General features: G+C 42.5%; 1 protein-coding gene across 1 annotated transcript; it reads right to left on the bottom strand.

Moving 5' to 3' along the window:
* Positions 1 to 13,221: 13,221 nt before the first annotated feature.
* NHLRC1 (NHL repeat containing E3 ubiquitin protein ligase 1) lies at positions 13,222 to 16,190 on the bottom strand. The gene has a single exon (XM_085051792.1). The coding sequence runs from the start codon at positions 15,983 to 15,985 to the stop codon at positions 14,828 to 14,830; it is 1,158 nt and encodes a 385-aa protein (XP_084907918.1). The 5' UTR covers positions 15,986 to 16,190; the 3' UTR covers positions 13,222 to 14,827.
* Positions 16,191 to 16,209: the final 19 nt, after the last annotated feature.

The raw sequence follows: 16,209 nt of genomic DNA, 5'->3' as shown, positions 1-16,209 counted from the left end.
AAAGAGAAAGGTTACCAAATAGAGCTGGGCATCTGGAGAACGTCAGCAGAAGTAGCTGGTGTACATGGGCTCCTTGCCTGTGGAAGTAGGCATAAGGAATGAAGTTCATTATGAAATGCGTCATAAGCATGTGGCCCATCAAGTAAAGAAAAGGAGTGATGTTGACATGAGACATCTCACTGCTGTAGACTGTAAGAATCTCGATCAAAGTAAGTGCTGGCTCAGGACAAGGCATGAGGTCTGAAATGGTTGTGCAAAAAGGGAGTTGTTCTGTGAAACTTGGACACTACTGGGACAGAGAAGACAGCCAACAGATGGAAGGGAAAATACTCCCTTCTGTCTCAATTTTCCACCTCTTAGTGGAAAAACTACATCATTGCAAGATTAAATAAAAACAATTACATTAGCTGAAGAGAAACTAAAGGGAGTCTTTATGAGATTGACTATGATTTTGGCAGTGGGAAGAGTCTTAGGAAGAAATTTTTACAAATGTCTGCTATAGGCTTGTGAATTATATTCCACCGTTTGCAGGTACAGAAAGATAGCCATGCAAAACTGCTTGAAAAGGGAGATGTGACCAAGTTTATTCTAACGCAGACTGTAACTGTTCACTTCTTGTGAAGTGATTTATTCCAGTGTTAGGTAGTTGAGAAAGGGATTTTTACTCTTTCATTTGCATTGCTGTACCCTGAGAATCAGCTGCCAAAAATGTTGGTTTGGTTCCACCAGGTTTTTCTGCCCTCTTGAGAAAGGACTTTCGGCAACATTTGTACCATAACCTGACCACACCTATTGGGCAGAATGCTTATACTAGAATGTATTTCTGGTCTCCCCTTTGGCATTGGAGCAGAATAGGAAGAGGGTCATATCATAGAGACCCCATGAGATCATTAGGTAGATCAAAGAGCAATCTGTGAGTTCAGGCCGATGAGACGTTTCTCTTCTGGCATTGTATCTCCCCATTGAACACCATATGGAACCCTTTACATCTCTGTCTTTGCTACCGGTAGCAACTGTGGATGAATGTCTCTCACCTGTCAGAATTTGTTAGCTCGATCAGTTTACATGCCCCGTGGGAACTGGCAAGGGATACTGATGGGTCGCTAACCCATCAGAATTAGCTGCCAGCTCTCCCAGACATGCTGATGGATGGATGGAAGATACCGGATGAGAAATGACAGCTTACTGCTTCAGCAATGAGAAAAGATGAGAGCTGGAGAAAGTGGAGACTGATGGTGGGTGAGGGGAACTCAGATGGAAACATGGGGATAAAATCATCTGGAGCCATCCTTCCCTGATTTCCCTTTCCTTTCCGTGTTTTCATCCACCCCCTATTTTATTCTGGCTCTGTACTACTGCAGTCAACAGGAATTTTGGAGCTTTACTAGGGCCAGGATTGAATCTTTGTCTGTTTCTTATTTTTCATCTCTTTCATTCTTCCTTCTTGCCTTAGAGCATTTCTGTACATTTATCCATTGATCCACACTTCAGCAAAGAGCATAAAGAAAACATTGCTCCTTCCTTTGGTCTGGTGAGACATTCCAAATGGTCCTTATCTTCTCAAGCCATAACACAAGTAATGGGATTTGATGTGAAGGCAAGCCCATATATTCCCATACCTTCTTAGCAGGAGGATCATTTGCTCTGCTTCATGAGATGGAAATGGGGGAGTGATGCCATGCATCCAGGTCGATGCCTGAAGCCTTGGTGGTGTTCCAGTGACCTCCTTTCTTCAGAAAAGGGCAAGGACAAATGTCACAGAGCCTGCCAAGAATATCCATTTTGTCAGCAGCATCCCCTGCACATACCTTACTGTGCCTGACTGATGCATGCTGTCACTGGCACATCTTACTTCATCTTGTGTCACAGGAGCCAGAGAGGAGGAGGAGCTGGCAGCAGTGAGAGCATGGGAAAGCAGTGCTATTCTTTTGGTGTTGAAAAAAAGACAAAAGTGATAAAAGAAGGACAAAGTGCTTCATTTTATAGCACCTGAAATGCAAGAGATTCTTACCGTGAGGGTTTTTACTACTAAATTTAACCCAAGGAGTGTATTTTATAAGATTGACCAAAATAAAAGTTTTGTGTTTCCAAAATTTTACTGACTGTTTTTTAAAATTTGAATTAACAGAGAAAACAAATTCTATTTTGAACCCAAACACATTACAGCATCATCAAGTCAGAAAAAGGTAAAATGAACAAACACTGTATAATAAAACCAGCAGATATTTTTAAGATTAATAATCTAATATATTACACTTAAGTTAGGAAAAACACAGGAAGAAACCATAGTTCTGACAAAATGATAAATTGTTCACTTTTCATGTTAGTGAAAAAGAAGTATGGATAATAATTAGTGCATTTTTTTAAAACAGCATTTAGCACATAGGAAGGAGTCATGGTCATTATGGAAAGGAGAAATATTTCATATTGGAGGGGTGAGCTAAAATATTACTATAATTGTGACAGAACACACATGAGTGTCCTGTTATGCAGACAAACTTGAATTTTTCATTGAATAAGGTACATTTAGAGAGCAACTGGGGAAGAAATGTCTGCCCATAATTGTACACCAGGAACCAAATTTCTGTCACATATCAGTAGGCTTTGCAAGTAACCCTGCTGGACAGATGCACTGACTTTACAGGAGAGTGTGAGAGCATGATTTTAGCTGGTGACCTGTCTGAGGGCACTTTTCAGGCTGCTTTTCCACTTCCTTCTTGCTCTAAATTCAAGCTGGACATTAGTCAGGCTGGATGGTTGCCACCTCTGTCTCATCAAAGATCTGTTTTGACTGTCTCTAAAGCTGTGCAGGAGGCATGAAAATTGTCCTCTGTGTCCAGCATATTTGTGGCAACACTCTGGGCCCAGAAAGGGGCTGCAGTGACAAAAGCTCTTCTGACACTCAGAAAAAAATGAAGCGATTTGAACTGCCAGCATTAGAAACAAATGCCGAATATATGCACCTAAACATTATCCTGCCTGACAGGTGCTGCTCAAAGCTACACAAGGTATATAGATTTGAACAGGCAAGGCAGTTTAAACTTACCTCAGCTCTGAACAGGGCTGGCTTTCAGTGATGGACAGACTAAATCTGTTCTTATGGGCTAATTTACAAATACTTTGAATTACCTGATTGGCTTTACCTGGTGGGGGTGACAACCTCTGCTAGACCCTACCTCTGCCTCCACGCTCACCCTGGCTGCTTGAGAGTAGATCTCACGCTGGGATCAGAGGTGAATAATTGCAGCAAATGAATGTCCCCAAGACAGGTGCAGTCACTTCTCCAGCAAGTTGAAACATTCCTTGCTGTGGGGGTAAAAAAATACCTAATACAATTCCACTGATCAGATCCTATGTTTTCTCCCTGCCTCTGATATAATATTGCAATAACCTTTTAGAAACTTCATTCCAAGATCAGCACAGTAAATGGAACTTACCCACCTGTGAGAGGAGCTGCTCAATTTTAACTCTATTACCATTCTGCAGAGGATAATCTCTTTGCTCCACTCACCAAAGAAGAGGGCAGGGAGCTCTGTTCCCCACCTCCTATCACTTAGAACAGAGAAATAGTTTCAGATTACTGTGGGAACTCTAATGGTCATTACTACATACAGATGAGAAGTCCTATTAATAGAAATAAATGAGCTTAGAAGCAGAATAATGCAGCTATAGCAAAGAAACGGATGGGAAGTAAAAAAGGGAGGAAAGGTAGCATGGAAACTGATGGAAAGTAAAGAAAATTTCTTTATATTGCTCAGATACATTTCCCTACACTCCAAAAGTGTGACTAAAACTTCTACTGAATCAAACTGAACCTTTTGGTCATCTTGGGAGGGATTTGGTTTATGGCAGTGAACTTAACATCCCTGCAATTGTAACCTCCAATATGAGCAACAGTTCTGTCATCCTCTGACAGCTAGTTGTGTTCTATGTAGCTAACATTCCTTAGTTGTCCAGGAAAGAAATGGTGGATTTATTTACATTTTTGTTGCTATTGATGTTAATTATCTGTATGCTATCTCTTTTTCACTTCAGGAAACACTCCACCCCCAACTCAAATACCTTCCTAAATTTATTTATACCTAATAGAGCAGGGCTGTGAGTTTTCATCCTGGACTCAACCAAATAATATCTGAACAAAAACCTATGTAGTTCAGTTATCATTTAAGTTATTTCCTACAGTGAAAGAAGAGGTACAGAAGACATGGTAAAAAGCATGGCCGAGATTCCACCTGAAAAACTCAGTACAGCATGTAGGAAGAGGAATTCAAAACAGAACAGACCCATTAAAGGGTTACTGGGAGAACTGTGCAACAGTGAACATTATCAAAGAAGAGCAGACTAAAAAAGTTCAGTTTGTTTAGTCTAGCAAAATGAAGACTGAGAAAGGATATGGCTGTTTATGCTTCCTTTCAGGCCAGTCAAAAGCATGGTGCTACTGAAGTTCCAGGAAAAACAAGAGGACAAAAAAAAAAAAGGTGTAAACTCTCATACAGCCCTTTTATTCTGGACTGCATTAGGAGAAGCATTGCCAACAGGTCAAGGGAGAGGATCCTTCCTCTCTGCTCAGCACTGGTGAGGCCACACCTGGAATGTGCAGTTCAGGGCTCCCCAGTAAAAGAAGGACATGGACATAATGGAGACAGTCCAGTGAAGGGCCACAAAGATGATTAAGAGTCTGGAGCATCTCCTAAGAAGAAGGGCTTAGACAACTGGGGCTATTTGGCATGGAGGAGAGAAGGCTCAAAGGGAGGAATCTTGTCAATGTATAGATACATCCGAAGGCAGGGTGCAAAGAAAAGGGAGCCAGGCTCTCTTCAGTGGTACCCAGTGACAGGCCAGGAGGCAATGGGCACACACTGAAACACATGAGCTTCTCTCTGAACATTGGGAAACACCTTTTTCACTGTGAAGGTGACTGACTGCTGGCACAGATTGCCCATGGAGGTTGTAGAACCTTCATCTTTAGAGATACTCAAAAGCCATCTGGACATGGTCCTCTGCAACCAGGTGGCCCTGCTTGGGAAGGGGAGTTGGTCTGGATGGACTCCAAAGGTGCTTGCCAACCTCCATCCTTCTATGTTTCTGTCTTGGAACACACTGAGGAGGGAAATTAATTGACTTCTACCCCCAGAGGAATTAATTACTTCTTACAGCAAAGACCAGAGGACTAAATTTAGCTAATTATAAGAGCGAGGTTGATTGAGTTACGTGACATGATAGCAGAGAACCTTTCCTGCTGACCCTACCAGACATGTGCCACTATACAGTCTTTAAACATCATGGTGATGATAATAGTTTATAGCAGTGGAAAGGGAAGGGAAAGGAAACAGTTTTGAACTGTTAAAAAGTAAAATCACAAAGTTCCATAGGAATTGACATCACCTATCTGTGGTTAATATAACTATTAAGTTATGAAAAGGGACTGATGTTAAATTGAGATTTTCCCTTTTTTTCTTTTCCATTTTCCACTATATATTAGTAGAAATCGGATACTTTGCCTAAGAAAAAACAATCTGCCACAGCTGGTTTGTAAAGTTATTTACAATTTCAGTCAGAAGGCAGGCCCCAGTGAACTGACGTAAAAGACAACCCTGCCATTATTCCCCCAACCCGGAAAGCTCTTGCCCCTCTTCATCTTTATGATTAGGAATATCTGGTATGCAAGCATCACTCCAGCACATCCACGCAGTTTTCTTGTGACTGCAAGTCCCAAATTGAGATTAAGGGCACTTGCAAGCAGGGAGGTGGCTCATGAACATTGTCCAGAGCATCACTAATTATTATGCATTTGCTAAGTACAGATGTGTGCCTTTGCATAGATAGGAAAAGTGAGCCTGCAGCCTCCAAGTGTCTTCAGTTAGCAAACAGATACTACATGCAGTCTAACACACAGCAGTGCTCAGAGGCGAGCTTTATGCTCAGTAGGGATGAGTGGGAAAGCTGTAAATATAAAAAGCCTGATTAGTGGCAACAGCCTCTTGGAACAAGAGAGCAGCAATCCTGTTAACCCTTCTGCACTCAGTCACAGTCCCCTTGTTGGTTTACTTTCTGCTTTCTGAGAGAGAAGCTGAACTTTGCTGGCTACCATGGGAGAGACTTGGAACTGGGGCCCTGCCCCTGGGAGGAGAAGGAGGGTGGGGAGGGAGGAGTACATCCACCAAGCTTGCTTACTAAGTAAGCTGAGCTATTAACCATGCTGGCCAAGCCAAAATTTCTCCTTACACAATTACTTTTTAGCAATGCCTGCAAATAAGCACTCTAACCAAAAGTGTTATCTTTCTAAAGAGTGGAGAAGGAAAGAAGCTTTTGCTTGAAAGAGATTAGAAGGGAGAACAGTACACACCGGCATGTCAGCAAGTAAGGAAGCCGAGTGAGGCAAAGCCTTGAGAGAGGAGGTGGAATTGTGTGTGTTAAAACATATGGAAGTCAGCTCGGCACAGATCTTGGATCTTTCTGCTGTCTATTCAAGTCATCAGGAAGATTCACTTTAAGTTGAGCAGGTTTCATCAGTTCCTGTAGAAGGTAGAAACAAGTGCTGAAGGTGCTAATTAAGGTGCATAATAAGGCTCATGATCTTTTATTTAGAAAACAAAACACCCTGTAGCTTCTCCTCCCAGTACTCTCCAGTCTGAAGAAAACATAATAAAAAAAAAATCTCATAACTACTTCACTAACAAAATTATCAGCAACAGATCATGCTCTCATTTTTTCTATTGAAGACTGTCAAAGAGTACAACCACTGGGCATCCTTTGTTGTCATGTCACTTCAAGTTTTATCCTCTTTAACACATGGCAAAAGGCTTGCTCTTTGCAGGTAAAAAAAAAAAAGGATAAAATTAAGGAACAGACGGTCTGTGGAAGCTTCCAAGCTTCTTGTAGTTTGTCTACACGAGCATTTGTTATGGAAACTCAGACCAGTTATAGAAGTCATGCACAAAATCCAATACAGGGTCATGGTCACTGGGACCAGCCTGCCGCTATTGCAGAGGACTAAAAAAGCCCCCACAAACCAGTGACTTACAAGTTAGTGACTTCTGATTTAATTTTTCTCACAGTCACTATTACAAATGGAGCTGCACAGAAGGAGCTGGGATAGGATTCCTAAAACTGTTAGTCCACACACAGTTTAAATTGTATAGTCCTTTACTCTCTTCTCTCCTGTAATAAAGCTTGCATTGCCTGTCTCCCAAAGGCATTCCCTGAATGACTTAGATCCTTTCCCACCATTCATACTGTGATCTGAGGTTTCCTCCCTTTAATCTGACAGCAAAGATGAAAGACTGTTTTAGAAACGAAACACAGCAAAACCAAAACATGGACAGAACCTCTGAGGGAATTAACCTTCTGAAATCAAAATGGTGAGGACACCACAGTTTGACTGAACAACAGCTAATGACACATACAGCTCTGGAATGGACTAACCCAGCTGGGAAGAATGGGTAAGGGTTGTGCAAAAGTCACAAATAGGAACAATGTGACCAAAATTCAGAAATCAAAAACCTAGCCTTATCACCAAGAAAACCGACTTGAGGTTTAAGTCAAGTCAAGCAAAAGGTGAAAGTCCACTGCTTGATACAGATGTCTGATAATAATTCAGTTGCATGGTTTTTATTTCTCCAGTGAAAAAGATACAAGAAAGACAAGATTTACTTCTGCCTTCAAGGCACACTTTTTTAAGTGGCTGGTTTTGGTTTCTATCTCAGTAACAGGGACACAGTGGAAATATGTGAAATATAGTATCAGCTGCATTTTAATGATGACACCATCCAAGTACTGAACAACTTTATGAACATCACAAAATAAATTACAAAAAGCTCTAATGCTGGGCCTAGGGTAACTTCAATTTCACTTTGCCATACTAGGGAAGAAACAGTGCACTTTTCACTTGGTCTTTAAAAGGCAGCAATCCTTCTTGAGAAATTAAACAAAAGGTATCTAACTACCCTGCAGCCTTAGAAATTCTTTCACACAGTCTTCTTGGGACTAGAGCCTATAGTGTCATCGCTACTACAGTGTAAACACCGTAACTTTTCTAACCTGTTGGCTAAGACTAAAAAGCTCGTCTGTAGGATCTGCAAGACATGGCCAGGTATAAGGTCTCCACTAAAGCCAGTCCAGAGTGGGTCTTGCCCCAGCTCACTGGTTACTGACTCTCCTAGGTTGCAATATTGATGTAGTTAAGTATTCTATTACCACCAGCTGTGGGCCATTAGCTGCTATCACCCACTCCGGATGACAGGCAATGGGCCATCCGTTAGCTATTATCACTTGCTAATGACCCACCCCGCATGACAGGCAATGGGCCATCAGGGACCCACCGTGTGACTCATGGACTTATCTCATCCCATTGGGAGATGCTCTGCCGAGGAGGGAGGAACCAGGTGTTCCCACGTGGATATAACCTGGCCCTGGAACTGCCTGAGCTAGCCCTGTCTACTGGGTTCCCAGAGGACGAGAGCTACACTGGATCTTCAGCTGGAGACTAGACCTTCACAGGATCACCGCTTCAACTGGACTACTTCAGTTGGACTGCTACTACCACCCTAACAGGGTGTTAGGTTGTATCTGACTTTGTCAGTGCTTTTCCTTGTATTATTTCACTTATTTTTAATTTCAATCTTGACTTGTGATCTCCCACTGGCTTGTTTTCAAACCAATACACTGACCAACTGCACATGCCAAAAGGGAAGTGTGGCACTGATCCACTTAGTGTACAGGACTGTTAGGAACCAAGCAAGGGTGCAGTATGCTATGAAAGAATAAATAAGCAAAGCTAAAGTATTGCAATAAATTTCTTTCACAAAATATTTCTGATGTTGAAAGCCCTAATTGCTTGCAATGTATTCGAAACATGCACAGGACTTTGAGCACATAAAACCCCAAAACAGCATTCCCAGAAATTGTCATCGTAAAGTCTGCTTGCAAAGACTTCTCCAGGGCAAACCTCTGCACTAGCCTGAATCTCCCTGACTTCAAGCCCAGTCCTGCAGCCTTTATTTATGTGGACAATTCCATTTGCAGTACTCATGACTGCACAGATAAACTATTCATGACAGAGCAAGCCTCAACTCAAACAAGTCACTTAAAGTAATATTAGGAATAGAAAAGGACTAATACACATATTTTAAATACTTCTGGCTCCACAATACCATGCTGTAAGTTGAGGGGAAGTTGGGAGAGAACTCACTGAAGAGCCCTATTTCCTACCTAATTAAGGACAATGACAGAAAAATGACCCAGGCACATGCTTTTCATATTAAAGTGATTATGTATTTTTAATACTTAACCCGTCTGACTATTTTTGATAGATTTCTTATAATTCATATTTTAATGACCTTATATTTCTTGTCATGGTAGCACCTTCACCTGTGATTGTAAAAGACAATTGTTTTTTGTTTCTTATTTTTAGTACAGATTAGTAGTTACTAAATACTGGTTAATACTGGTTAAATTCCATAGTCCATATTATTCATGAAATCATGCTAGGTGAGCATCAAATTGGTTATACCTTTAATCTATTTGTATTTGGAAAAATTCACAGTGAGAGTTACTTCCTTTGATTATGTAGGTGTACAGTTCTTTCAAGATCATTTTCATTGTACTAGAAGTTTTAAAAGGAAGCTTTGATAAAGAACATTTTATCTGTTTTTTGGTTAGTTTGTTGGTTGGTTTTCTTAGGATCTTCGGAGTTTTCTCAAAGTAAATTCTTTTCACTGCTGTAATTTTATATCTCTAATCCTATGTCTTGCTTAAAATTGCCTACTCTTTATTCATTAGAAGGTATATAGTGATATTTAAAATATTTAAAATATTTTACAGACTCTTGTGACAAGCAATAGTTTCCTGATTTAAAAAACAATATATTCCTTGAAAGCAGGGTTTGTTCTCTCACCTCAACTCTCTGCCCATATAGTTCTCACCTGTGAACAAAGAAAAAAAAAAAAGCCTACATTATGAGGGACCTTTAGAAAAATGCTACGAATGTATTTATTCAATTACAGGGAGCATACTTCCTTAAAATGGCTGGTTTGTTCCTAATATTTATTTTGCCACAGATTTTTGCTACCAACTAACAGATAATAAAAGCTAAAAGTAACAGATAGCTCTCCTAAGGATTGCCATCTGAAAAGTGTCTAATTGTACCTGGAAAATCTGTTCAAATACAGGTTATTCCTCTGCCAGAAGTAAATGCTAATCAAAAGGCAACAGCACTTATCATCTAGTCCATTTTCCAGGCTGAAATGCTTCACCTCTTAAGAATGCATTCCCTTTACTGGAATGATGGGTGTGCTCTGTGCTCTGACTTGGTGGAGTTCATCCTCTGCTTAAGCCACAGACACCTTTCATTAATTTGTTTTTCCTTTTCAGAGTTGATCTCCTCTCCTCTCTGTCCTCGATGTGAAATTTGAGCATTTCAAAACTGAAAACACACACTTTTGTAGAGCACACTGGAAGCAGTTATCTAGGAATACATTGTGGTTTGGAAAAGTATCAATTTCCATGATTTGTAGGAAACACCAAAGGAATTAGCAACAAGAAGATCATCAGTAAAGTGTCAAAACTTCTTCCAAAATCAAGACGGCACCTCCCAGACAAGAGGGTGATTAAACACAGGCTCTCCCTGCTTTATTAGGGTAACCTTGTAATGGGAACTCTGAGATCTAGCCTGAAGTCTGCCAAAGGCTTCCCTTGATTCTCAGCTCTCTTGTCTGCAGCTGCAGGGCCAAGATATTTGCACTGCGTTTGTCTCACAGAGAGGTTGGAGCGCCAAGTTCAGGAATATCTGTACATCTCTTGGAAAGCAGTAGTGAGAAAAAGGTGTGAATGCAATGCATCATCTGCTTCCTGAGAACCTCTCCAGTATTAGAGAGCTTTGCAGCCGTCCGGGAGAGTCAGACATGTTACATCAAGCAGGCACTTTAGAGAAAGCCTGGGTGTTTATGTAACAGTATCAAATAGGCCCTTGCTGATCTCCGAGTTCAGTTCTCCTGAGATTCCTGCATGAAGGCTTAGAACTTACTTGAAATATATGTATATTTTTGCTTTACTACTGTGGAACCAAGCTGTGACTCACAGGTGATTTGTAAACTGTAAGGATGAGCCTGTGAGAAAAGTCAGGGAAAAAAATCCCAAATATAGCAGAAAAAGAAAACAAATTCCTCCTGTGCAGGGTGCAACAGCACTATGACCCATAGTCCCAGGGAAGAAAGCTGCTTTTTGAACTCTGTCAACCCTTCCAGAATTGAAAAGTCTCCTGTATTCAAGGCCATCATCTTGATGGACCTGCTCAATAAAATTCTTAGTGGTTTGGGGGCTGGACATTACAAGAGATCCCCTCTTCCCCTGAAATCAGTCCATGTGAAAAAAATGCCACAATGATGCCACATCCATGCTTTGGGAAAATATATACATCAAACTGAAGTGCACAGCCATGTGACTGGAGGGAATGGACAGGAGGGAATGGGGTGCTGAAATGGACAATGGCCAAAATTAAATAAATTTTACTTTTTTTCAGCCTTATTCATCTATCTGGGGGAAAAAAAAAGGTTATATTCTTGATCTAAAATTATTTTCTTCACAACCAAAACAAAAAATATATATGTTACAGAACATCATCTCAATACAGATTTCTGAAACTCCTCTGACTCCCTTGATTCCTTAACATGGTAAACATATCCTGATATATTTATATGCAACTTGAGATCAGTGCTTAAAAATAAACCAAATAGGAATTGCAGAGTGTGTGTGCACAACAGATATAGCAATCTCAACTACAGCCTGAAGACATGACACTAAAGGAATAATGTCCATTATATTTACTTGGTTTTAATCCAATGGCTAGAGCATGAGACGCAGAGAGTTATGCAAAGGTGGTGGATTTTTTAAAAATAAATTCAACAATAATTATCACTGAAGCAGCTAGACACAGTCTTATGTTCCTTTCTAAATGGAATGGCCACCACTCTTTTCCAAAGGTAAGCACACATTTAGCTATCCCCATTCCAAGCACAAGCAGTCAGATCCCAAACATCACCTACCTAAGGATATCAGTTCAAGTATTTGCCATCCCTTCAATATTTGTCATCCCTCTCCAAGAACACAAGATTTTCTGTCAAAAGAAAGACTTCAGCTTTACTGCTGCATTTTCCCTTACACACCAAAGAACTCAGAATTTTTGGTACTTGGTGTTATACAGTTCATTATGGCTTCTCAATTTAGGCACCTGCATCAAATGAATTAAGGCAGAATGTAACGGTTCCTTTGATGCAGCATTGTCCAACACTAGTAGAAGGAAAACAGTTGCATTGTTCACAGAAGAAGCCTACATTTCCTTTCAGTAGGTAGGTAAAATAGAGGCTCCAGGACATGGCACACAGCAAAAAAATACAACAACAAAAACAACCAAAAAACCCCCAAACAAACAAAAACCTATCAGGTAGAATAAAGTCCCTTTTTAATTTTTTTTTTTTTTATTTCAAACCCAAAAATCAAGTGATTTCTATTTACCAAAGGAGACAGGAGCAGAATGGCCAACCATGGAAGTTTTTGTAGATTTTCAAACAGTATGAGTCAAATGTTTAAAAATCAGCATGCTGGGAAGTTGCCTACATGGCAGTAGGCATGTAGGCAATTTGTAGGAGGAAATTTGCCCATCCATGAGTTCAGTAGCAAAAACAAGCTCCTGGTGCACACAAAGGTTTGAGGAGATGAAAGCTCACAGTCCCTGGTTCAAAGGAAGTGCTACTGTGACAAAGTATTAATTATGTATGAATACAGCATTGATGGCATTGCATGCACACAGCAGTCCCCCAAAGGAAGTGTTATCTAATTGTTTCTATCAAAGACAGCTGTCTCCCTGGCATCTAGAAAAGAATATATAATCCAAGGGTCTGCTTCTCTGAGTAAATTCCTTTCCTGACCTCCCAACCGGGCTCCTGCTCAGGGCCATACAGCTCCCGTTGCAGAACAGCCAAGGAGGATTTCTGGTTCTTCCAAAGGCACTCACTGTTTGGCCTGGCAGTAGAGAAGGGTGAAAAATACCAACTGTGCAGATCCATATAATTTTCAATAGCAACAAATGGCCCTACAACAAATTCTGCAGGATATCGCCAAACAGAAGAAGAAATCATCTACAGGGCAACTGCAATACAGAAATGGTGTTGTAACAAAAAAACATGGTGAAAAGATATGAGGAATTGTCACTAAGTTATAAAAATATAGGAGTGAGCAAATCACACTTTATTGACAAGTCGCTGCTCAATTAACCTTTACAAATAGCTGCAATTAATAGATTTGTTTTGTTTACATAAATGTTAACACAAAACAGATTAACACATTGGTTGAATTAGAGGGCTAAACTGCTCCAATTTAATGCAGGTATTTGGTAAATCACTGGTGCTGTAATACATGCAGTTATTAAATGCCCTGAAGTCAGACCAAAAGCCAGATAAAATAATTATTGATAGTTTGCCTGTGAATTTCAGATTACGTTAGTTAATATTAATGATTTCAATTACTAAAAAAAAAAATTACCTGAAATTTTTATACCATTTTAACCCACTCATCTCTACCTCAGATAGAGTTTACATTTATATCTAACTTAATTTTAATGCTGAACCATCTCAATAATCATTTTAGCAGCACGTGAATGCCTAAAAATGCAGCAGTGACTTCTAGTGGGGGTGTTAAATTCTTCTCAAAATAACTCACATACACCATAATTTCCACTGTGCAATAAGGCAACAGAACTTGTGTCCACAGTAAAACTGTGAGAATATAAGTGAGAATATTACTGTGAGTAAAACAAGAGAATATAAACTGACCTAAATCTCCTGTGTATTCACAATCAACAACATCTCATTTGGAAGCTAGTAAAAAAATGAGGCTTATGTCCCCTTTTCTCTATTACTTGTCAGTAACATTTCAATTTGCAGTTGAATCCTGGAGTTTGGGGTGCAAAAGCACCACATTAATGACAAAACAGGGGCAGGCAGTGCTGAAAACCTCATATCTGTAGCTGTCTTAACAGCACAGCCAGCTCAAACTCACATATGCAGGAGTATTTGTGGTCTTAACATGAATACTTCAGGGGGCTTTTAGGGAAAGCTGTCCATGCTGTGTAACCACACACCAGATTATCTCTAGGTGAAGGCACAGATGTGGGCATTTTAGAGGAAGACAAAGTACTCCAGTACAACCTTAACAAAGGTGGGAATAAACTAGCAAAGGGGTGCCCCCAGAAATGTATTTTCCTGGTATGGAGAAAAATGCTCTTTGAACACAAATTCACTTCTCGTAACTCATTTATCAATGGTAGCTCCTCCATCACAATGATCTTAGCTGGATTTAGGCAACCTGGGCGAAAGCTTCCAATTCTATCATTCTGCCAAAGCAACCTCCTTCCTTGTGCACAATTCCTGGAAACAGTTCTGTCACCCTCAGGAGTGTTAATTAAGAATATTGAAAACTATGTGCCGGAAAATGTAAATAAATGGCACATTACTTTCACAGGTGCTGGTCTTTGATTATTCATCAAAAAGAACCAAAAACCTTTGGTTGCCAAGGCACAGAATTGCTTTAAAATGCCAAATTATTTGTCTGGTTGGTTTATTGCTGGCTACAGGCAGCAACAGCCAGGTCCTCTGCCACAGGTAGGCAAGAGATTCGATACAACTTTTGCAGGAAGCACGGCATGGTGGTCAGAGGGTAATTTCACTTAAAGCCCAGAAACTGCCTCCTCCCTCCATGCCTACAAACACCAGAACTCCACATGCTTTATGGCCAAAAGCAGCTTGAGCCTGCAGCAGTAAGCATCTAAGCCCACTCAGGTAGAGCTATATATTTTTATTGAATGATCACCGCTGTCTAAAACGACGAGTGAATCATTTGCCATGTAAGTCAGTCCGACAGGATAAGAAAGCCCGTGGCTAATTAGAGGATTAAAGATGGGAAATTCCTCGGGTTTCCCTAGGCATATTACAGCCTGGCTACATACATCCGTTACTACAACACGACCTTCTTTGTCAAAGGCCACAGCAGTAGCATATATTTTGGAAGGGAAAACGAGGTTCAGACCAAAGCTGTCCATCTGACCGATGAGATCCATCTCCGCACTGAATATTTTGACGCGGGTGCTACCCTTGCTCGGTCCTCGAGCTTTCAGGTGCTCTATAACCACGACAGCACCCGAGGTCTGGCAGACCGCGACCGCTCTGGGGCTGACAAGCCGGGACCGGATCATCTGACACTTCTTTAATTCCCCCCTTGGGAAGTCGGCCGTCAAGCGGTACAGCGCGCCTGCCTCCGAGTCGGTGAGGATTATTTCGCTCTTGGGGGTGGCATCCAAGCCCCAGGGCAAACAGAAGCCTTCCCGGACAGCCAGGACCCCCCTTCCGTCAAAATCGAACGCCTTCACGGAGTAGTCCCCGCCGTCGGTGACCACCACGTGCCCGTCCGCCGTGACCGTCACATCGAGCGGATACTTGATGTCGTTGTCCGCGTCCCCCCGCTCCCCGAACCGCCGCAGGCACCACCCGCTCGGCCCGAAGACGTGGATCCTCTTCTTGCCGTCGTGTGCCACTGCCAGGCGGCCCGACCCGCGGCAGGCCGCCACCCCGGTGGGGTTCACCAGCGACCCCCAGCCCCCCAGGCACAACCGCAGCCCGAGCCCCGCGGGGGTCGGCGCCGCCGCTCCTCCGCCGCTCCTGCCCATGGCCGAGGCGAGGCCGCCGGCGGGGCCCAGGAGCTCCAGCAGCTGCAGCAGCGGGCGGCATTCGCTGGTCTCGGCGGGGCAGCAGGGCCGCCGGCAGAAGGGACACTCCAGCCTCCGGCGCTCGGCGCCGGTCAGGGCCCCCACGCAGCCCCGGCAGAGGACGTGCCCGCAGGGCAGGTTGAGTGGCCGCCGCTGCTCGTCGGGACCGTACGGCTCGAAGCACACCCGGCACTCCAGCACGCTCAGCTCCGCCTCGTACTCCGCCGCCATCCCAGTCTGAGGAGAGCGATGGGATTGCCCGCAGCGGCCCCGATCCCCCGGGCCCAGCGGGGCGGGCGCTGAGCGCGGCTGAGGCGGCCGCGCCCCCTGCGGGCCAGCGGGGGCGGAGCAGCCGGGACGGCGCTGGGGCCCTGCGGCCCGGGCTGCCCTTCCCGCTGCCACCGCGAAGCGTCCCTGCACCCAGCACAGCGCCCCTACACCCACCAGTGGTCATA

This window comes from Lichenostomus cassidix, chromosome 2 (genome assembly GCF_008360975.1).
Source record: "Lichenostomus cassidix isolate B80296 chromosome 2, HeHo_3.0, whole genome shotgun sequence".
Taxonomy (NCBI): Eukaryota; Metazoa; Chordata; class Aves; order Passeriformes; family Meliphagidae; genus Lichenostomus; species Lichenostomus cassidix.
Note: the sequence above shows the minus strand (reverse complement) of the source record. Positions and strands in the feature narration are given on the sequence as shown.

What these genes read in the sequence shown, in the direction of transcription:
- NHLRC1 (XM_085051792.1), bottom strand. Translation starts at nt 15,985, where the DNA reads ATGGCGGCGGAGTACGAGGCGGAGCTGAGCGTGCTGGAGTGCCGGGTG.